General features: G+C 42.5%; 1 protein-coding gene and 1 pseudogene across 1 annotated transcript; both read right to left on the bottom strand.

Annotated features, from left to right (window-relative positions):
- Positions 1–1,545: 1,545 nt before the first annotated feature.
- LRRC66 (leucine rich repeat containing 66) lies at positions 1,546–22,251 on the bottom strand. The gene is made up of 4 exons (XM_060011747.1): positions 21,731–22,251; positions 11,913–12,082; positions 4,936–5,125; positions 1,546–3,419 (listed from the first exon to the last, which is right to left on the bottom strand). Exons 1-4 carry the CDS (start codon positions 22,221–22,223, stop codon positions 1,546–1,548), a joined length of 2,727 nt encoding a protein of 908 aa, XP_059867730.1. The 5' UTR covers positions 22,224–22,251.
- Positions 8,556–10,375, bottom strand: LOC132425650 (dr1-associated corepressor-like; annotated as a pseudogene).
- Positions 22,252–24,069: the final 1,818 nt, after the last annotated feature.

Here is a 24,069-nt window from a genome sequence, read left to right as displayed (position 1 = left end):
GTTAAAAGTGCCCACGGGGATATCCAACAGGGAGCTGGATGTGAGTGTAAAGCTCCAGAAAGATTTCAGAGCCGGAGATACGGAAGCAGGAAACAGCAGCAATTAGGTGATGGTGGAAAAGCCATGACAAGTGACACCTCACATGGGGAAAGGACATTGAGTGAGGAGACAAGGATGTCCAGGACCAAACCCTGGGAAACGTAGATATTTACCAGGCAAACACAGAAAGAGGAGGTAGAAGGAGCCTGAGAGTGACCAGAATCGTAGAAGAATCAAAAGCAAGTACGTGCTGTATGGTCCCTGTTTGCCCAAATCTCTTCTCCAAATTGACTTTCTCCCCCTCTCTGTCCTGCTCTGTGGCCTGGAAGGCTGACCGCTGTGGACTGCCCTCTGGCTTGCAGAGGTCAGCCCCTGGGAGGCTGGAGGGTGAGGAGAGAGTTCAGGTGGTGATTCTCGTGGCTTCCTCCTACTGGACAATGGATTCCTGGTGGCTGTGTTCCTCTACCAGAGGCCACAGCTCCTGCTGTGCACCCGTAGCTGCAATTCCCCTTGTCTCTTCAGGCCTAAGTGTGGGAAAGGCTTCCCCCTGTTTATTACTAGCCTTTAGGTCCTTCACCTTCCCTTACTAATTTCCCTTCATCCTGTCCGGTTCTTTCCAAATGGTTCTTTCACTAAACTCTCTCTAGTCATCCCTGTTTCTTGCCGTCTGGGTCCTGCTGGGATCTTCACCTTTACAGAGTTGTGTCACAAAACTACGGAGAAAGAATGTCAAGTTGGGAGTGGCCGACAGTGTCCAAAGCTGTAGAGGTTTTACCTGATGAGACCGAAGAGTCCATGCATGTCCCATGGGAGGTTGTTGGTGACCTCTACTGGCATGGGTTAAAGGAACGGTGAGCTGAAACCTGACCACGGTGTGCTGGTGTGTCAACAGACAGTTGCTGACTATTCCTTGGAGAAGCCTAGCTATAAAGGAGAAAAGAAGGTGGTATTCTGAGGGAGCAGCAGGGTGGTGTTTCCGTTCTTCAATGTGAATGTTGAAGGGACTTGAACATGCTTATAGACGGCCAACAACCATCAGGTTTCTCTGGGTCTGCATTTGAGTATAAAAATTAGAATCATCTTTTCCTAACTGCAACATCATCAGTGTTAAGTTTTAATGTAAAATTTATTAATTGGAACCTTTGATGTTCAAATATCTCAGTGCTTTCCTACCTAAATGATCTATGTCTTGTGAATGGTAGTTTTATATTAGAATTAACTAAACATAGGGAAGAATTTAGAGGATCAAATTCACTGATTCGGCTCTGAATGTTGACCCCAGTCTCTGTCACTGAAGTGCTCCCATGTTCTTAGTGAACTGGTTTCATTTGGAAGCATCTGTCATAGTGGTACCTGGCTCTTGACACCATCTTCAAAATACCCCTCCCACCACCCCACCCCCTTTCACACTGAAGATCTGGTTCGTCACCAGAGGAGTGTAATAACTGTGTTTGGCTTATAACCTTTCTGGAATCACTGTCCTCACAAGGACACACGAACCCCTCATCAGTGCCCATTCATGTTGTCCTCTTCAGAAACTTGTCGTGAGGGTCTTAAGTTTTTCCCCACAGCGATCTTGGAAGGAATATTGCTTTGAGCTGTGTCTACTCCCTGAACGTAAGGTTCATATTTACAAATGCCTGCATCTCCTTCACCACAGGCACTCTCATCAGGATCTGAGGGGACTTCAGCAGAACATGTTGGCGTTTGTGGTAAAACATCTACATTTGAAAACTCCAAGTCTCTGAGTGAGCATTGCCACTCTGCTGCCTTGGATTGAAGAGCTGTGACATAGTCGTCAATGGACACGCCTGGGATCTCATCACTGCAAGGACTGTTGCCCAGTGACCTGGGTAAGGTCAACGGATCCTCAAATCTATTGGTGTTAGAGCCACTTTCCGGATGAGTCGCGTCCAAACCGTAGTCTGGATCAGAAATGAGAGTTTTTCCAGAATGATGTTCCTGATTCTCACATTGCCCCAGAATCTTCTGGAAGGCGATGCTGTCCTCAAGACTCTCTAATGACACGACATTGTCCCTCCTCTCCCCTGAGTCCTCATCCCCCAGGGGCTCGTTGGCTCTGCAGTTCTCCTCACCATGTGCCTCTGCGTCAGCCACACTTCTCCAGTCTTCTGAACTTGTTGAACTTAGAGTAAATAAAGACCCTTCGTCAGAATCGGTGTCCAGCTCGTACTGAGCGTCAGGCGTGTCCTTTTGTGCTAGCTCCTTGCTAGCAGGAGTCACATGCAGGTCATGACCCCACCCCGGAGTGAAGACGGGTGGGGACGGGTCCGTGGCTCCCGGGTCACTGAGCGTGGCCGCTCCGTAGTGGGCGAGGGGCTCTTCCTCGTCACTGGCGCCCTCGAGCCTTTGCTGCTGTGCGCTTAGCACATTCTCCTTAGAAAACTCCGAAGGGCAGTGTGGACTGCCCCCTCTCCCCTCCTTCTCTCCAGTCCTCAGAGCTTTCGCACGAGCCACCATTTGGGAGAGAGGCGTGGTCATTTCCCTGGGGATGGGTGGGCCTAATTCGTTGGAATCCTCACAGATTGAGCCAGGGCTTGTCTGTAACCTGGCAGCCACGGCAGGGATGCCCACTGATCGCTCACCGAGGGAAGCTTCCCCGGCCACAGTGTCATAATTTACTTCTCCAGGAATATCATACCTGTAGATGCAGTCCTGTCCCGCCGGCATTAGTTGGGTGTCATCAGCATTCGGCCATCCGCGGAGAACGGGCCAGGCTGCACCGTGATTTGGGAGCGCGTTATCCTTCCCGCTTCCTGCCCCGGTGTGGTCCCCGCATCGTTCTCCGCCCTGCCCGCCGCCAGCCTCCTTTCTGCTCGGCGCCAGCGTTCTCGCAGGAGTGACAGCCGCGGGTGGGGCTTGGTTCTCACAGAGGTTTGGATCGTGGAAAGTTTGGCGCAGATCCATCCTTGGCCGCTCCATGTTCCCTACAGCTTTGATCTCATCGTAGAAGCCCTGGTTTGAATACACGTTCCCTGAACCTGGACTTTTTTTCCGGCATCTCTGTTGCCACAGTCTGTCCACATAAGGCCTCGCAAAAGCCCCCAGGCAGAAAGCCACGAAGAACGTGATGGACACTGACAGACAGACGGCCAGGACCAGGTCCTGGGAAGCGTCCTCCCTTCTGCCAGCAGCTTGCACATCCCCGGTGCTCCTAACCCTTCCTGGCAGCCGCCTCTCCCTGTCACTGGTGTCAGAGCCCGCAGGGTCCTTCTTGCGCAGAGTGGAAAAGCGCACTTCCCAGGGCCTCTCAGCTGTGCTCGTCGCGAGGCTTCTCGTATGATTCAGATTAGTGCGAGGAAGGTGGGTCTCTCTGGACACGCGCCTTGTGGGCGTCCACCAGTATGCCTCCTCCTTCCCTGAGAGTGGGGGTAAAAGCACACGCTGAGTCGACACGGGAATGAGATTCCAGTGGTTTAAAAAGCATCTGTGGGCTTCCCTGGTGGCACAGTGGTTGAGAGTCCGCCTGCCGATGCAGGGGACAAGGGTTCGTGCCCCGGTCCGGGAAGATCCCACATGCCGCGGAGCGGCTGGGCCCGTGAGCCATGGCCGCTGAGCCTGCGCGTCCGGAGCCTGTGCTCCGCAACGGGAGAGGCCACAAAAGTGAGAGGCCCGCGTACCGCAAAAAAAAAGCATAAATAAAAAATAAATAAATAAATAAATAAATAAATAAAAATAATCTGTGAGTCCTCAGTCCTCGTCTAGCTAGATTTAAAGTGGGTATTACACGATTAGCAGCTTTACTGACTGATTGCTTGATCGGTTGTCGATGCCAACAGCATGTGGCAGGCTCTGTGCACGCTTACGTGAGGCTCTCAGGCTCGGGTCTGCTGCTCCCAGGCCCGGGAGACTGTGTTTCTTAGGCTTCCTGACTGACTGCTGCCCACAGGAGAAAGGAAGCCAGTCTGTAGGGACAGCCACATTGCTCCTCCTTTCTCCACAGCCTTCCCTTACACACATTTACGAGAACATTCCATCAACCCTCTGCAAAAATCGGCCTTGGCCACACCTGTGTTTGCTATATCACTTCCTCACCATTCCTCGGTGCTGGCAAACGGCAAAAATATTCGGGTTTCTCTGCTGGCTCCTGACATTCTGCCCTCCACACTCGGAATGCCCGTGTGGCTCTCACAGGGCGATGAACCAAGTGTGGCTGACACCATTAAGACTTCTCTCTAATCTTCATGGATTTCTCCTAAACCTGGTAAGCGTGGCCATGTCTCTACTGAATAGCAGTCCTGAATAGAACAGAGGCCAGGACTCACTTTTTAAAAAATGACTCTTTCCCCCCCCCCCCCCAGTTAAGAGTTTGAGAATTAGCCAAGATAGTTAATAGTGTGCGTGTGGGGGGGAAGCTTTCCAAAATATTCAGTTGCAGTAACATATTCTAGCAGTTTGGGAGAGTGGCAGGGAACAAATCAAAGAAAAATATACTTTTGAAATATGTGTGTTTTGTGTATTGTAGGATTATACTTTCAGAGGGTTAGCCAGCATTTTAAATAATTATGTTTCAAGTTTTAGAAGTCCTTTCTTTGATCAGTTATTTTATTAATATTTGGGATAAAAAATATGACATTTGGGGGCTTTAGGGAAAAATTCTCTCTTTGTGAAATTTCTGGTTTTGACCAAAGCCAGTGATTTCTGAGCTAGCTGAACTAGGTTTCTCTGACCACGTGAAGAAACTCGTTCATGAACTGAGGAGAACAGTTAGGTACCAATGATTTTTCTGTGATACAGCCCAAGGATGATTAATGCCATAGATCAGCACTCTTGCTTCTGGGGGGACTGTCATTGTTTCAAATGAGACTAAATTTTTCATGTCTCTTTTCTGTTTAAATGGAACCATTTCTGAGAGAAGAGGCACTACTGACTTACCAACAGACTTGTTGCAAATTGCATTCCACTTTTTTCTCCAGGATTCAGAAATAACATTTTGGAAGACTTCCACGCTATAGTCACACTGCCACTGGTTAACAGCCAAGTCAGCCTCCAGGTGGGGAAGTTCCAGAGCCACGATCATCATCGGCAGAATGGCGGTCAGAGCATTGTTGCTGAGGTCTACAACCTGCTTGAGAAGAAACAAATTGAGGACAGTCTGTGAATAAAGACATGTGGAGACAAAATAAACTAGTTACAGATACTGTCTATATCTCTATGGAAGCCATACGAATTTAGCACTGATTTCAGAGTCAGAATACTGGGTTTAATTCTCTGCTCTGCCCCTAAGGACTCTGTGAGACTTGGCAAATTGTTGACTCTCAAGGAGCCTACCTCCCAGGGTTGTTCTGAGGATTAAATGTATGTGAAAACTTTAAGTATGGTGCCTGTATTAGATGCCCCATCACTTTCCCTTCCTTCTTTCCTATGAACTGTGATTTGTACTGTTCAATATAACCTAGACTCCCCGTTGTTGTCAAGGTCTGGAATTAGAGATCAGGTCTCGAATGTCTAGAAGCACTGTGATCTTGAACGTGGCAGGAGATACTGGATGATGAGGACAGAGAGCCCAGAAGAACTGTGGTTGACTAAAAGTGGCAAAGAGAGCTCTTTTGCATCAAGTATTATCTTAAAGGTAATAGTACATTTCCCTGCATCCATGGCTATTCAGTATAAGCAAAATGACTAATTTTCCTAGTCTCATCAGAAATGAAGGGGAAACTGGGGAACAAAAAGGACTCAGTGACTCTAAAAACACAGAGTAGGATCTGTGAAGCTGGATATGGCGGTGGTGTGATGTGGCCAGGACAGCATAGTTAGGTGTAGCTCTAGCTACCATTTGCAGAGCGTTGCTGTGTACCAGGCATCCTCCTGGGTGCTTTACATGCATTATGTCTATTCCTCCCAACAACTTTGTCATTTCCCCCTTTTTACAGAGGAGGAAACTGGGCTAGGTCACAGTATATCCCATATAATCCCTACTCCTGAGGCTTGGTACCAGGTGCGCAGAAAATAATGGAGGAACGAACGAATGAATGAATGAATGAGTGAATGGCAGAGCTGAGATCTGATCTGGCTCCGTAGCTGTGTGCCTTCCACTCCAGAACACAGCCTCTCGGAGCCTGAGCTCCCACTGCACTGGAGTGAAGGGATGCACAGAGGAGGCCCGGAGCGTGAGCCACCAGAGTGGGGTCATGGGGTTTGGGAGAAAATCATAAACGCAAACCTTGCTGAAAAGTAACAAAGAGGGCCATGGATGAAAACCATGGAGGCTGAATGTGATTCAGGTCAATTGTTTAATAAACATCAGAGAAAAAGCAGCACTGGAATCTTGGGTTATATAAATTCCTGAAAAGAGCTTTTACTCAGACAAACACTCAAACAGCACCATAACCAAGACTCAGTAGTGAGGGGGACCTTTGCACTGTTGAGTAACCAAGCACTCTTGACTCCCAAGGGAAGGCTGTCAAAAATAGGAAGTAGGAGACTGGGACCAGGAAGGAAAAAGAAACCCCCACAAAACTTTGCTTTGGCCTGGCCTTGACTAGGATCAATAGTTTTCTATGTACCCCCGCCTCAACAAAAGGGTGAAATATTCTAATGTTTTTTAGGGTATTTTCTTCTTAGTGCATGTCTGCATTTTTTTCCCCATCCTAGCAGCTGTTATATTATAAATCACGAAACTAAAAGCAACACAGAAGAGAGGACAGAAAGCTAATCAAATGATGCAGGAGGAATCATTTCTGAGAAAAGATTAAAACAGAATAGTCCAATTTGGCTAAAGAAGTGGCCATCCACTGTCATTTGAAAGGAGTGTACGTTATAGAAAGATTGGGAGAAGCATATAATGTTGCTAACGATCACTGCTCTAAGAAGAATGGCAGAGGAGAAGGAATGCTTATTTGAAATGCCAGTGAAACATTTCATTCTACCTCCACATGATGATGAATTTATGCTTTGAGAAATCTATCTGGTTTCTGAAAAGATTTCCACGTGGAAAGACATGTAATATAAAATGCAAGTATTAAATACGTCTCCTGGAAAAAAACCCAACTACATCCATGTTAATATTCGACTTTCTGGTACCAAATATGCTCATCATGTTCCCAAAGAAGTTTTTAGAGTTATTGCTGAACAGGCAGAAGGGTTAATAGAGAAGGAGAAATTGTATGATTCTGGGCGGCTCAGGTAATTTAGGATTACAGATGATTCAGAACATTCTTGGGCTTGTTTTTTAGTTTGCCTGTAGCATCTATGACCTGTGAGCTGCAGAAGACTTATAAAGCACAATGAAAATGCACAGGAAATAAAACAGGCATAGGGAAATTGCACATACAAATATAATCAGTATACAATATGCTAAATGAGGTTCCCAGGCAATCTGACGGCCTGTTTGTGGTGAACCGAGAGCACTGCCAAGTTAAGTGGACTTTCTCGTCTGCTCTGATAACTACGACGGCAGACAGGTCCCCAATAACCTGCCCCCATATTCACACCATCTGGGTCATCTCCTCCCCTTGAGTACAGGCAAGACCTGTGCCTCTCTTCTAACCGACAGACCATGGCAAAAGCAATGGATGTCCCTTCCACGATTACATTCCATAAGACTGTGATGTTCTTGCTAGCAGACTCTCTCCTTCGGGCTCTGAAGCGAGCTGCCATGCTGTGAACTGCCCTGTGGGGAGGTCCACATGGCACAGAACTGAGGGCAGGCTTAGGCTGATAGCCAGTAAGGAATGGCGCCCGAAGCCCAGTAGCCCACGTGGAACTGAATCCTGCCAACAACCACATGAGCTTGGAAGTGGATCCTTCTTCAGCTGGGCCTTCAGGTGAGACTCCAGCCCTGGCCAACACCTTGATTGCAGCCTTCTTTCCCCCCTTTTATTATTATTTTATTAATAAACTTTTTAAAAATTTTTATTTTTTTACATCTTTATTGGAGTATCACTGCTTTACAATGGTGTGTTAGTTTCTGCTTTATAACAAAGTGAATCAGCTATACATATACATATATCCCCATATCTCCTCCCTCTTGCGTCTCCCTCCCACCCTCCCTATCCCACCCCTCTTGGTGGTCACAAAGCACTGAGCTGATCTCCCTGTGCTATGCGGCTGCTTCCCACTAGCTATCTACCTTACGTTTGTAGTGTATATATGTCCATGCCACTCTCTCACTTTGTCACAGCTTACCCTTCCCCCTCCCCATATCCTCAAGTCCATTCTCTAGTAGGTCTGTGTCTTTATTCCCGTCTTACCCCTACGTTCTTCACGACATTTTTTTCCCTTAAATTCCATATATATGTGTTAGCATACGGTATTTATCTTTCTCTTTCTGACTTACTTCACTCTGTATGACAGACTCTAGGTCTATCCACCTCACTACAAATAGCTCAATTTCGTTTCTTTTTATGGCGGCGTAATATTCCATTGTATATATGTGCCACATCTTCTTTATCCATTCATCCGATAATAAACTTAAGAACAGCTCTAACTTCTCTCTCTCCCCCAAAGCAACTAAACCCAGCTAAAAGCGGGTGTGGCCTGGGGGGCAGAGGGCACTAGGAGTCGTAATCCTCTTCATCCTCTGCCTCAGGTGCTGAGGGGCCCAGGGGGTGGGGTGCTGGGGGCAGAGGCAGAGTCGAGGTGAAGGGCATGAAGGGTGTCAGGGGGGCTCTGGAAGTGGGCAGGGAGGTGGCTGGCCTGGGATGGGGGCAGTGGTGTCTCTTCTTCCCCGTCAGTATCTGTATCCTCAGACATCCTCCTGCTGTGAGCCTGTCCCTGACAGCTTCTTGTCTTTGCCTCTGCTTCGCATCCCACCATTCTTCCGGCTGCTGCCTCCTGGCTTCCGGCCCCTGCGGGGACCCTTGTTCCCACCCATGTGGTTGTCTTCCCCATCCCCCTACATGTTAGGCACGGATGCCACCAGATCCTTCAAGAAGTCAAACTGCGGCTCCAGCTCAGTGCACTGCTTCCGGTGGGATGTGGTCACGGTCTTGGCGTTTCAGGACTGGGTCACCGGCAGGCTTTCTTCCACGGTGACTCCAGGAAAAGCTCGAGCGTCCGACAGAGGATGACAGGCACAGCCGCCGCCACCTTCCCAATCTCTTCATCCGTCTACACGATCTTCTTGATCCGGGCCGGTGGGAGCCACACGTTGTACCTCCTCTTGCTCGGCGTCTCGGGGCCTCTCTGGCTGCGTCGGGCACAGCGCCACTGCCCGCAGCCTCCCGGCCCCTGGGCCTGCTCGTCGCCCACCTGCCCTCCATGGTTTGCCTGCAGCCTCTTGAGACACCTTCAGCAGAGGCCCCAGGCAAGCCTTGCCTGGATTGCTGACCTCAGCAATAGATAACTAATACACCTATCCATGATCATTATCTAGCCGTTCGTTCCTTTGTTTATTCAACAAGTGTTTGTAAATACATGGTATGTACTGGACATATGTTAAGCATTAGAAAACAAAATAGACATGATGTATGTCCTCAAAGAGCTCACCGTCTGGTAGAAGGGTTATGGGGATATAGGCATTAATGGCTAAGCCATACCTAGAATGAAATAATTTCAGTTTCCATACGCGCAATATGGAAAAAGCATAGTCTACTATACCTGTGTATAAAGGGAAACTAATTCAATCTGGAGACCCAGGGAAGGCTTCCTTGAGGAGTAGTAAGAGTTAGCTCTTCCAGGCAAAAGGATCAGCAATAGGGGAGGGCTTGGGGTGAAAACTAGGCAGGAATGCAGTCAGCAAGGGGAGGGTGGCTTGAAATGAGGCTGGGGGGGCAAGCAGGGGCCAGGCCCTTGTCGTGAAAGCTTACAATCAGATTTGTATGTTAAAATAGTAGAGCTGGGCTTCCCTGGTGGCGCAGTGGTTGAGAGTCCACCTGCGGATGCAGGGGACACGGGTTCGTGCCCCGGTCTGGGAGGACCCCACATGCTGCGGAGCGGCTGGGCCCGTGAGCCATGACCGCTGAGCCTGCGCGTCCTGAGCCTGTGCTCCGCAACGGGAGAGGCCACAGCAGTGAGAGGCCCGCGTACCGCAAAAAAAAAAAAAAAAAAAAAAAGAGTAGGGCGTCGCAACCACTTTAGAATTTCTATACGTAGTCTACATTTATAAAGGGCTTACTGTATTCCAACTACTGTTCAAAGCACAGTCTATAGATTAAAACATTTAATTCTCACAAAACTCTATGAAGAAGGAAACAACTTACCTCCCTTTTACGGATGAGAAAACTGAGGCACAGAGTGATTCGGTAACTTACCCAAGATCGTGTGGCTGGTGAGGGGCAGAGCCTAGGTTTAAACTCAGGCAGCTGGCTGCAGAGTCGACCTCCCTCACCGCTGCGTCACTAGTCTCCGAGAGAGGACGGGCTTGGAGGGCCATTCCGGTTGAAAGGGGCAGGGGCGAGGTTGGGCATTTGTCTTGCAGCTATGCTATGGCTAGTCCAAACTGGGATGTGCCGTAAGGGTAAGATACAGTCTGCCCTCCATATCTGTGGTTTCTGCATTCTCAGATTCAACCAACCATGGACAGAAAATAGTTTAAAAAAAAAAAAATGCTGACTGTTCCAAAAAGCAAAACTTGAATTTGTCCTGCACAGGCAACTATTTACATAGCACTTACATTGTATTTACATAGCATTTACATTGTATTATTATAAGTAATCTAGAGATGATTTAAAGTATATGGGAGGATGTGTTTAGGTTATACGCAAGTACTATGCCATTTTACATAAGGGACTTGAGGATCCACAGATTTTGGTACCCATGGGGGTCCTGGAACCAATCCCCTTGGATACCAAGCATCAGCTATACACACAGGGCTTTGAAGACTTAGTATGAAAAAAGAGAATGGAAAATATCTCATTAATAATTTTTACATTGACTACATGTGTAAAAGATAATATCTGGATATATTGGGTTACAAAATATATTAGTAAAATTAAATTCACCTGCTTATTTTTACTTCTTAAATCTAGTTACCGAGAACATCTAAAGTTACATATGTGGCCCACGTTATGCTTTATTGGATGATACTGGCCTATATAAAGAATGGGGGTGTGTGGTGCAGGTTATGGGGACAGGGGCTTCAAGCTTCGCCTAAGCCATCTCTAGGTCCTGGTGTTTCTAAAGGAGCACTGAGGGGAGATTCTACAATATCTCCCCATAGAGGAGGAGAGAGGAGGAAGGGGCTAGGAGGAGACGGGGCTGAAGCTGGCAAAGCTGGAGCAGGGCTCTAGGGGTTACTCACACTCCCAGCTGTCAGGACCTCGGTGAGATTCACTGCAGGGTGCCCAAGAGACAGGCACCATGCCTCCAAAATGTGACGTCGATCCCCCCAACCTGGCTCTGATGTTTAGAACTGCGTGTGGCACGTGGTAAGTGGGAGGCAAAGATGAGTTGGTATCATTATGATTTGTACCATTCTGTGCCCAATTTTGGTGTGGAAGCATCAGGGTCACTTGGCCTTCAGAGGCCCATGTGGTCCTGGGCTCTATGGGGTGTAGAGCCCATTTAGGCCCATATAGTCCCAAATTGCATAAAACCCGAGGGACCTTTGACTGACCTTGTAGTTCAGGGAGGGAGCCTTGCTAATAACTGAGATTTAATTTCTTGCCAACTGGTAATTGGAAGCTTGGAGTTGGGTTTAATTAGATTTAGGAAAAATAATGAACCAATCCTTGCTGCTGAGCCTACATGTTCAAATAAAATGTCCACATTCATGTCCACTACTGAGGCCTTGGATTTTTGAGGCAAGAGAGAGACTTCAGCTCTTTTAGGGGCATCTTAAAATAGACTTATATTTTTTGATTGGTAGCCAGTACTACTGGGCATGAAGAAACTCTTCAATGGAAGTATTCTTCTAATAGAATTGCCTATAGTTCTGCATATTAGAAATATTATAAACACTATTTTCTAACCTGTAATTTTTTTAGGTCCTTGAAGGCTTCTGGATGAATTCTGAATATCTTGTTGCTCTTTAAATGGAGGCTTTCTAGTTGCAGGCAGTTATGAAAATCAGACAAACCAATTTGCGTTATCCCATTGAATGACAGATCCAAACTCTGTAATGACTTCAGTTTCCACAGCCCTGTTAAAATTAAAAAGCAACTTGAAATATAAATTGGTGGTACTTACTGCAGCATTGTCTGTAATGGTGGAAAACTGGACACAACTTAAATGGTTCACGACAGAGAAATGGGCAAAGGATGGCTATATCAATACTACAAAATACTGTGTAGTCTTAAAAGAGAATGGGATAGATCAACCTGAAATAACTGAACAGGAAGGAAAAGTTAAGTTGCAGGAAAGTAGAGTATAATTCCAATGTTCTCGGGAAAAAAAGGCCACATGCAAACATACACACATGTTTCAAGCGAGCAGAGAAGAAGGCCTGGAAGGAGATGAACTAAGCTACCAGTGGTAGCTACACTTAGAAGTAGGATGGCGGAGGGAGGTGAAACTATGCTTCGATTTTATACACTTTTGAATTCTTCCTTTGAATGAACATGTACTAATTTTATAATAAAAGCATCAATCAAAAATCTAACCTTGATTGAATGAAACGGTAAATATGATACTTGCTTATTTGATTGAACTATGGGTAAAACTGGATGATCTTGTTATGGTTATAGAGGAAAAAAGTTGTTTTGATACTTTATTTACATGGATGAATTCTTCCCCTTTTAAGATGTCCTCCTTCTATTTTGTAGCTGTATCCTTTAACTACTTATCGTTGATATTATAACTATTTTTTTTATATTTTTTAAATATAAAATAGGGACCATGAGGGACCATGAGCTCACATCCCTGTACAGGTCAGGCAATTATCATGAAAATGTTAAGAAACTTCTTTCATATCAGCTTCTGTGTTGCATTATTTTTCTCAAGAAAAATATAATATTTTTTAAATATTTTTTTATAACAAAGGTAATATGTTAGAGCTAGAGGTTTTAGTTTCCGGCAAAATAATACAATTGAGTTTTGGTCTCTGCCTTTGTATTTCACTTGATTCCAGAAGTAACCATGAGGCCCATTTGGCACTGAAGGTAAAGGTTGAGAATGATGTACCAGCCGTAGCAGTCTTCCAAATCTGAGTTCCCACATGAGTCTCACATGGAAGCCCTACATTTTTACATTTCCTTCTGCTCTGTTCTCAACACATAGTCTGCGTCTTTAACAAACGACTACATAGCAGATCAGGTTGGTTCAATTCCAGAAGGGTTTATTCCTTGTCTACTATCTGCAAACGATCAGTACTTACTGTAAGACTAATTATGCAGAGACATGATGACCTAAATGAAATGGTTGCACATCTATGTTCTCATTTGCTCATTTCAGCTGTGCAGACTAAGCAAGAGACCACAAGGACGACAACTCAGTTGAAATATTATGAGCATGGTACTTAGTGCTGAGGACAAAGACAGCGGACAAACTTTGCGTCTGGTTGCGTGATAAGACACACACACAAGAAAAAGTTGTTAGTTATATAAAGCAGTTTTACCCCCACTATTGACTGTAAAATAATTGTTGTTCGTCAGCCTCTCCATCCGATGATTAGTCCTTTCAGGGCAGAATTCACACCTTTGTGAACACTTGTAATGCCCAATATATAATATACATTCAATAGGCTAGAAGTCACGGTGTTTGACCTGCACAGAGATTTAAAAGTTGTTGAGCCAACATCAAAGATTCAGTACGAACATGTACATTTCTAGCTTTTCTTGAAAAATAAGTCTCAACCGGCACAAGATATTTGGCTGGAGCTGAATGAGGGCTGCCTGCTACGGATGGGGCATGCACTTATAGAAGAATATGATGTCTCTATCAAAAATAGGAAGACAAAGGATAGGCCAAGAAGCCTGCATGTTTAAAAAAATGAGAGAGGGCTTCCCTGGTGGCGCAGTGGTTGAGAGTCCGCCTGCCGATGCAGGGAACGCGGGTTCGTGCCCTGGTCCGGGAAGATCCCACATGCCGCGGAGCGGCTGGGCCCGTGAGCCATGGCCACTGAGCCTGCGCGTCCGGAGCCTGTGCTCTGCAACGGGAGAGGCCACAATAGCGAGAGGCCCACGTACCGCAAAAAAAAAAAAAAAAAAAAAAGAGAGAGCCAAGGCTGAGATTCAGCCGGCATATGCTGGTGAGAAATACTTCCATATTGGTTCATAAATAGCTGCTGCTGAGCCACTGTGTGTTGCCCCGCCGCGCTAGGCACTTTAGTCTATTCTCCCTTCCCCCTCCAACCCCCAGCACGATTCTGCTTCATCATTACAGCCAGAAGGCATCCAACTTGGGAACCCAGGCTAAAGGCCTCTTGTTAAATATTTTGAATATAAGCTCTGGAGAAAATACATTTCTTTCTGGACTGAAGAATATTCCTACGTGTTTTAATACGCAAATGTATGGGTCTTGAGAAAAAAATGCAACACAGAAGCTGATATGAAAGAAGTTTCTCAACATTTTCATGATAATTGCCTGACCTGTACAGGGATGTGAGCTCATGGTCCCTATCATATCTAGTACTTAATTGAATTGAATAAGTACCCCGGGAGTTCAGTGGAGAGGGAGACCATGTCTAGTTTGGTCTCTATCAATGGACAGGGGGGTGTTGAAATCTCCAACTGTAACAGTGGATTCGACATGGAGCTGGACCTTGCAGGACCTTCTCAGGGACAGTCCCCTGTGTCCCTGGCCTCTCATTTGTAGAAAAGCTTTAGCCTCCTAGGGCTTCCCCAAGTTCCAAAGAGCAAATTCAATCACAGAAGTGACAAAATGTAGAAACAAAGGAAAACAGTCAAGCAAGACAAAATAATAATAGTTTATAAAAATAGAATGACCATATGGTCCAGCAATCCAACTCCTGAGAATATACGTGGACAAAACTATAATTCAAAAAGATACATGCCCCCCTGTGTTCATAGCAGCACTGTTCACAACAGCCAAAACATGGAAGCAACCTAAATGTCCATTGACAGAGGAATGGATAAAGAAGATGTGGTACATATATACAATGGAATACTACTCAGCCATAAAAAAGAACGAAATAATGCCATTTGCAGCAACATGATGCAACTAGAGATTATCATACTAAGTGAAGTAAGTCAGAAAGAGAAAGACAAATACGTGATATCACTTATATGTGGAATCTAAAATATGGCACAAATGAACCTATCTACAAAACAGAAACAGACTTGTGGTTGCCAAGGGAGAGTGGGGGAGGGAGAGGGACAGACTGGGGGAGTTTTGGGTTGGTAGATGCAAGCTATTACCTTTAGAATGGATAAACAACAAGGTCCTACAGTATCGCACAGGGAACTATATTCAGTATCCTGTGATAAACCATAATGGAAAAGAATATAAGAAAAGAATGTATATAAGTGTATAACTGAGTCCCTTTGCTGTACAGCAGAGATTGGAACAACATTGTGAATCGACTATACTTCAATTGAGAAAAATAATAGTTTAGCTATAAAAAAAAGTCAAAAAGACCTTTAGTTCCTCCTCAAGGGTATAGATAATATCCTGAGTCATAGTCTTGAGCTGTTTTGCAGATACTAAGACCCCACCAGGTGGAGGAAGTTAACTGCAGGCTGACCCCATGAGCACATAGACCCCATGGTTGGAACCAGAAGGCTGATGATTCCTGAAACATCACCCTGTTTCTTTGCCATCAACCAATCAGAGAATTACGCATGAGCAGATCACACACCCTGTGACCCTCTCCCTCACCCTGTCTTTAAAAACTCTTCTCTGAAAACCATCGAGGAGTTCAGGCCATGTGAGCATGAGTTGCCTGTTCTCCTTCCTCGGCACCCTGAGGTAAATGCTGTCTGTGCTTTCCTTCACCACAACCCGGTGTCAGTAGATGGGCTTTGTTGCACATCGGGCCAGCAGACACAAGTTAGGTTTGGTAACAGATCTGCTCACTTCTCTGTACAGTTCTGTCAGGTTTTTCCTCACATATTTTGACAATCTATTGTTAGGTGTATTCACATTAGAATTATTATATCCCCTTCAAGAACTGATCCCTTTATCATTAAGTAGTGCTTTCTTTATCCCTGAAGTCTCCTGTGTCTGAAATTAATATGGCTACTCCACCTTTCCTTAGATTTGTGTTTCTCTAATGGCGAATCTTTCTCCATCCCTTTAGCTAGCAGTTTTATTTGTAATACCAAAAAAGACAGCCCAAGTGTCTGCTGACAGGTAAATGAGAGTATCCACACAATGAAATTCTACTCAGAAATAACAAGGAATGCACTTTTAATACATACAACGACATGGATGAATCTCAAAATAATTATACTGAATGAAAGAAGATACATCAAAAATAAAAGAATGTGTTGAACGATTGCATTTATATAAAATTATAGAAAATGCAAATGAATCGATAGTGACAGAAAGAAGATCAGTGGCTACTTGGGCAGGGGAGAGATGATGGGTGGGAAAGATCGACTGCAGAGAGGCATGAGGGAATTCTGGGGGGTGATGGACAGTTATCTTGATAGTGGTGATGGTCTCACAAGTCAGTGTGGTTCAGAGAGCCAGAGGACAGACCAGAGCACCCAGAACATGGAGAATCAGGGGTCTCCAACATTATACAGGCCTACAGAAGTATGAACTGTAGTGCAAGATTGTTGGTGAGCACTCTGAACTTTATACAAACTCTGAACAGTTGTAGAAAGAGAATGAAAATCACCTTCGGTTACTCATTGTACCAGAAATCAAGGAGGTGATGACTATTATAGCAAAGACTAGGATGGGAAACAGAATTAGATACTCAGGCTGATCAAATGGCCCTAAAGGAGAACTAACACTTTTTGAGCACCTGTTATGTACGAGGTACAATGAGAGATGTTTTATATATGTCATCACTCTGTGTGTTATAGTTTTTACAAATGCTATCTCTAACCCTCACATCAACCCTGTATATATCACTATCTCCAGTTAAAGATAAGGACCAGGAAGCTTTTATAGGTTAAGTGACTTGCTTAAGGTCAATACACAAGCAAATAGAGTAATACAAGGCGTATAAAAGATAAAGTAAAAGAGTAACTAGGAAGAGTGGGACCAGAACATGCCCAAGCATGGGGGGGATTTTGAACATGGAGAGTTATAAGAATATCCTCTTATTTGATTCCCTTGTTAATATCAAGCTAAGATCCCCAAGAAGAAGGGAAACTTCTGCACAAGGGAATTAAGACTGTGAAGTTCAGTTACTCCTTCCATGTGAAGATTTTCCTTTTACTTCCAATTTTAGAGAATTAAGGTGCAATGTTATTAAGAGAACTAGTGGAGTCCTGCAAATGACCTTTTTGTTTGGCGGTCTCTCAAGATGGAGTTGGAAAATTTGGGTAAACTCTTCTATGACACTTGGCTGTGGTTCTCAATAAGAGAATATGTTCTTTTACATATTTTGCATGGCGAATCAATGTTGAGGAGTATTCAGGTGAGTGAAAGAGGTTGCGAGGTGCATTAAGAGCTGGGGCTTGGACATCAGAGAGTACATTTTATGTTTTGAGAGAGTCCAATGTTGGGAGAGGCATATGGAGGCGCTTTTGTGGAGATGGGATTATTTATTGAACTGCTTTCTGATGATCACATAGGCAGGGATTTGATAAGCCTTTGCATTTAGAACGCCAGAGGCAGTTTCATTATTTCCAAGAAATTATCTCAGTGTCTATGAGAAAAAAAGGCCACAGAGGGCATGCCCAGACATTACACCATCTTAGAAACATTCCTTTGGACGCTGAATTTCTTAAGTGGTCTCCCAAATGTGATAATCTGATAACATAAAATGATGATATTCAAGGGTTATGGCTTCAAGTTCAAAGAGTATTAGGAATTGGAATGGAGTCTGGAATGATCCTGGATAAGATATTTGAGTCATAAAATCAGCCCCTTCATGTGGTCAAATTTATATAGGTGAGCCAAAGACCTTGACCTCTTAGCTTAATGATATACATTCATTTTGTTACTTTAGAACCTGAATTGGTTTTGAGAACATTGGTTATTGGTATTTCCATAATCCAAACAGTAATCAGGATGAAAGGTTTAATTCCCTACAAATGAAGAGTACAATATACTTTTTTTTCAACAATACGCTGGTTATGTTTTTTTCTCCTCCACCAGTTTCAAAAATCAGGTATTATTTCATCTCATTGACAACATATTTATCTCTTGGATTCTGGAATTTAGTATGTTAATGTGAGGCTGTCACATCTGGTCTTTCAACCTAACTGGAAACTCAGTAAGATGTTGGTGCTGATACATTTTCAGGCACTTTGTGGGCACTCCAGAAATACTGTTTGATGAAAGTGGGATCGTTTAACTGGAGACCAATCCCCTTGTTCTCAATTTTTTTAAACTGATTTTTCCATTATTAATGCTGTACTCCAAGAATATGGGAGGAATGTGGTCATGAAGGTTAAATTCATGGCTGGCTTCTGTTTTGTGAATTGCATTGGCCAGTACCTCCTCTGGGTGTTTTCCCAACATGAAGCTTATTGGTAACATCACAGCTGATCAGCATCAAGAAAGGAAATCAGCTGACACTGAACTGGTTAGTCAATGTGATCTTTCACCCTTACAAAAATGGGCTTTCCACAGTCAAAGCAACTTTTCACTGGCTCTATAAACTGTCACCATGTTAAGATATGTGAAACATGATTTATAAAGGTGCTATAGGCCAATTGCTTGACTGCTGCTTTCTGAGAAATCTCTAATTAATCATTATCTTTAGATGAGTGCAAACACCTATGTAAATAGATACAAATGATTCTCTGCTTATGAATTATAGTGGGCTAGGAGTCACATCTACTGCAATAATTATTTAACATTTTAAAAGATAACTTGAGATTCGGACAAAAACAAATTTATCATTTGTTTCTAAAAGACTGTTATTCTCAATTTGTGCCAAGAGTAATAAGAACTAATATTTGCAAAGTACTTTAGAAGTTTATGAAGTACTTTTCACATTTTAATAGCTACTGTTTATGATGTCAAATACTGTGTTAAGTTAGGTTCTTAAGATACGTCTTTCCTTTAATCCTCACACTTCTGAGTAAATATTACATTATCTAGACATTTCCTTTAAAAAGGCGTAGGATAAAGGGATCAAAAAAGAACAAAGGTCAGGAATAGGATGGCATTTCAGGGAGCACCTCTCTTACCAGCTTTTTCCCTCGAAAATGGGATTTCAACGTCAGAGTTACCCAGCCATAGTCACAGAATCATAAAATGGGGACAGGACGCCAGAGGGGACTCTAGTCCCTAATAAGAACTGAAAGTGTATGATGATTACAGGGAAACAAACCCCAAAATGCTATGGAGAAAAGAACTCTGAATTACATCCAATTAGATTCAGGGCTTACAGTGGACCTCCATCATCAATCTGTTTCATTCATCTCTCCATTTGCTAGAATTCCATTAGAATTTCAGATAAAGGATTTACTCATTTCACATCTTTTTATCCCCTCCTTTGCAAGCTTAACATATTTCCTGATATTCTGGGAGGTAGAAGTTTAACTTGGGAAAGGAGGATGGGACTGCATCTGCATTTTATAGGGATATCTGGTCCTTACATGAAATGTATTCATCCTAACCTCCAGTTAGCTCTGGAGAATTCATCTGCCTTAAGGAGATATAGTCAGCGTTTCTCTATCTACTGTTATGGTGGGATAATATCTTGACATATTAAGCTTTTACCTGTCTCTCTTTTCCTTGTGTCCTTTCTCTCTGTTCAAGCAGTAAGTAAAAGCTCTGTGTTAATTGTTCCAGGGGAGGCACATGGCAAGGCAGAAAGCAGAGGCGAGCAGAGGCGACTACAAGTCTTTTTGGCTTTTGTTTTCCAAAGGCCTGAGTCTTTAGAGGAAAGGAATTTCTAGATCTAGATAGAGAGTTTTGAAGAAACAAAAGCACGTAAGAATTTTCTACAAACTGAAAGACTGAAAAGAAACATTCTCTGGCTAGAGGGGGTAAGGGACACACACCACACACACACACACACACACACACACACACACACACACTTTGATGCCTTGTCAGGGTATAAGATTCTAGAGCTGCGGTATAAATCTAGGAAAAGATAAAGGAAAGCCCATGAAAAACTGATGTTAAGTGTAAGTACCCATACATCCCACCACAACTGACGCTAGCAAAATGGGGGCTCCGAATCAGAAACTGTGCTGAGTTATAAACAGTAGAAGGTTATATCTCTAGTACGCTTGAATTTGTGGGTTGAGATTCACATCTACCATACTCGTTAGAAAACACAGTTATATCATGTGGATATGTGTAGCTTTAATGATGTTCGTCAGAGTTATAGCAAACAAAATGGAAATAATCTAAATGTTGTTTGATTGAACAGATTATAATATATTAAAATTATTCAACTATTTAAAATATTATTTATGAGATTGCTTAATTATGTAAAGATGTTCAAAATATTCTGTGATATAAAATTATGTTATGAAATATTATGGACAGTAAATCCAATTTTGAAAGAAAAATATATATGTAGGCATAAAGAATAAACTTGAAGAATACATATTACATGAGGGACTTTAATGTTTCCCTTTAAATTTTTCTTTAATTCCTAATATTTTACAAAAAACAGGCATCCTTTTGTAATAAGAACAATATGATAAAAATCATAAAATAAAACGCAATTAGTTTACACTTTGCACTGAAAATACTATACACTGCTTTTATGGGAAAGTTCAGGGAGAGAAGACTCCTGGCCTTCTCACACAATTCTGCTGCTGTGGTGACTGAAATAGTAGTCCCTTCACCTGCCAGGCTATTATAGTCAAAATTATGCTTAAAACAAGATACTGGAGAAAGAGCAAAAAATAAATGAAAAAACAAAAAAATAAAAGCATGAAATGAAAGAACTGAAAATGAGAAAAACTAAATATGCATAATTTGAGATGGAGAAAAATGAGAAAATCCTTACACTTTCTTTTTTTAGCATAAGATCTTATATAAAGTAAGTACTTAGCAAAGAGTGACCAAGACTGAAAATAGACAGGGAAAGGAAACTGTCTAGCACTCCTGAATATAAAAAGGAAGCTCTGGCTTATGAATCTGATACATTTTCTAAATAAAACATTGGTGGATTAGTTAAGGAACTCCAAAATGTAGATTATTGAGTGCTGGAATGGATGAGAATTTATATTTATAGGAGGGTATGTGGAGTTCTGATAAGGAGTCCTACTTTGATTTGATAATAAGGAAGTTTATATATAATATTAGCATATATGTAGTCTACATTTGGAGGAAAACCAGATAAGAAGGTGTAAAATGTATTCTGTAAAAATAAAAATTATAAATATGGCAACACTTAATTTGCATTGTTACATATTAAAAGTATCTGAACTACTTATTTCTCAGTGCTTTTCTGTAATTAGTAAAAAAAAATACATAAATCAAAGTAGGTAATTTAAAATCACACATTATTATTTAGTACTTAAATACTTCCTAGTATCTCTTGACAAATCCATATAAGATTAATGTAAGTTATAGCAATGGGAGATTAAATTACATTGACTTTAAATTCCACATATTATAACTTAAAATTCCACTAAGAAACTCCTTTTATTATATTTGCTCTGATCCAACTGCTTTACTTTCAGCTCTTTCCTTGAAACTGAAAACAAACCTGGAATTCTTATTGACATAAAACATTAGCTCTCCACATACTCATTGTTTCTTGGTCTAGTCCATCTTTTAAAATTGTACTTACCCTTGGGAATGTCACTGAGTTTATTTCTTTGAAGAATGAGCAACTTTAGAAATGGAAGCCCATTTCTCAAGCTGCCTCTCTGGCGTTTCACCCACAAGGACTTGAAACTGAGTAGATCCAATGACACGGAGCGAATAGCGTTGTTGCTGAGGTTTAATATTTCCAAAGCACGAAAATGTGCAAGAGAGCTTAAGGTTATTTTCGATATGAGATTGTTACTGAGGTCCAGGTGTCTTATATTCCATTCTTCTTTTTTCATGTGAGTTTGTAAGAGAACCCTAAAGAAACTGGAACTTACATCCACTATGGCTGCCATCTGTGATATGTCCACAGGTATTTCATGCTTTCCAGCAAAAGAACAATTTGTCAGAAGATATCCGTTCCATTGGCACTCGGAATTGAATAAAATACTTTTTCTTGATGGGTTTGTCATTGTGTCAGTAAAATAAAGACCTATAACCATGGTAACGACTCTGAGACGTAGGTTTTTCATAATGCCTGGAGAAAGAAAAATTGACTTATTCAAAATAACTTATGTAAAAACTAATAGCAAATAAGCAGAAATTTTAATTTTCAATTTAAGATTCAGGAAAGTTATCTTGCCTTGATTGTCAATTTACACGGATGTTTGATTTCTTAGACAGTGGGGCAAAATGTAGCTACCAAAATGGTAAACAGCTATAGTGTAAAATTACATTTATGCCACAGTTTTAAAGAAAGAACCCCTCCTGATTTGTCAGAAAATGTGTACTCACTTGGACCTCACCTGTGTCTGCTTTTCCAGGATTACTCACCCTGCAGTCTGCTTTGGAATGAGGGAAACCTACCAAGATGAAAAACTTCTCTGCTTCCTTCCTGGTCTTCAGTACTGAGCAAAGTCTATTATCCTTATTTTACAGCACGGTAATCAGCCATGTGCTTTATCACATGAGTGACAAGCCATATCGTTACACCAAACCGTGGAACTGTATCGGTGGAAAGTTCAACTCATGAAAGAGACTCGATTTTTTTTAATGACTAGAAGAACTACAAGCTTTGTCTCTGCGGCTTTTGTAGCTTTTCAAATCCACTTGAAACCATTTAGATACCTACGTTAAAAAAAAATCGGTTATAAAAAGGATGCTCTCCCTAGGACCCATGAAGATATAATTAGATACAGAAACTCAAGTATCTTTCTCACCAAAGATTCTTGAGAAGCAATTGAAAGCTTTAAAACAAGTATCTACAAATCACAATGCCTGAATGTATGCACAAAAAACAATTTTAAGAGTAGATGAGGAGGGGTGGGATAGGGAGGGTGGGAGGGAGGGAGACGCAAGAGGGAAGAGATGTGGGAACATATGTATATGTATAACTGATTCACTTTGTTATAAAGCAGAAACTAACACACCACTGTAAAGCAATTATACTCCAATAAAAAACAACAGAAGAGTAGATGAATAACTTTTTTGTGATTTAATTACTAAATTAATTACTAAATTTAATGATTTAATTACTAAATTCCATTAAAAACTCAGTGTGTGTACAAATAACCACATTACTCGGCACGTAGGTTTACAGCAAATTGTCCCTTCCATTCTGTTCCAATGGCAAATGGCACCATTCTAGTTCTCATCACTAATCTGCAATACTAGCATGGGCTTAACTGGTTTTCCTGTCACTGCCTTTCAATTTTCCTTCTTGCTTCATCCAATGAAATTCCAAAGGGTTACTTCCCCATAGTACTGTTTTCCCATATCATATCCTCATTCAGAAGCCTTAAAGGGCTCTGCAGTGCCTACAGTCCAAATCCCTCAGGTTGGCATCCCAGGCTTTGTATTATTTACCTGAGTTCATGAACTAGTTTTAAAAGTACATGTGGAGCAACTACAAGATGGGGCTTGTGCACCTCGGTATATATGTAGATCTCATGCAAAAATTAGCTTTTACTTCACTCCAATTCCAAGCCCAATGCCTTTTCCTCTCCTCAGTCCAAATCCTACATATGTCCTTCCAGATGCATCACAAACCCTATGACCTGAAGACCCTTCTTCCTGCTTTGGCCTCTATTTTGTTCAGAAATCTTTCAGTAAATATTTATTGAATGAATGAATGCATGCTAGTAACATTCAGTTTGACAGAATATCAGTACTGTCCTATATGGCTATCGCTTTGCATTGTGTCTGTTTTAAACAGCCCAAAAGACTATAAGCTCCCAGATGGTAAGGGCCATGTTTTCATACATACATACATATATATATAACTTCCCCCCATGTTTTATATTTTTAATAGTCTTTAGTCTGTCATAGGACTATGCTATCTATATATCTATATATAGGGCTATATCTGTATTATCTACG

Source organism: Delphinus delphis, chromosome 5 (assembly GCF_949987515.2).
Source record: "Delphinus delphis chromosome 5, mDelDel1.2, whole genome shotgun sequence".
Lineage (NCBI taxonomy): Eukaryota > Metazoa > Chordata > Mammalia > Artiodactyla > Delphinidae > Delphinus > Delphinus delphis.
Note: the sequence above shows the minus strand (reverse complement) of the source record. Positions and strands in the feature narration are given on the sequence as shown.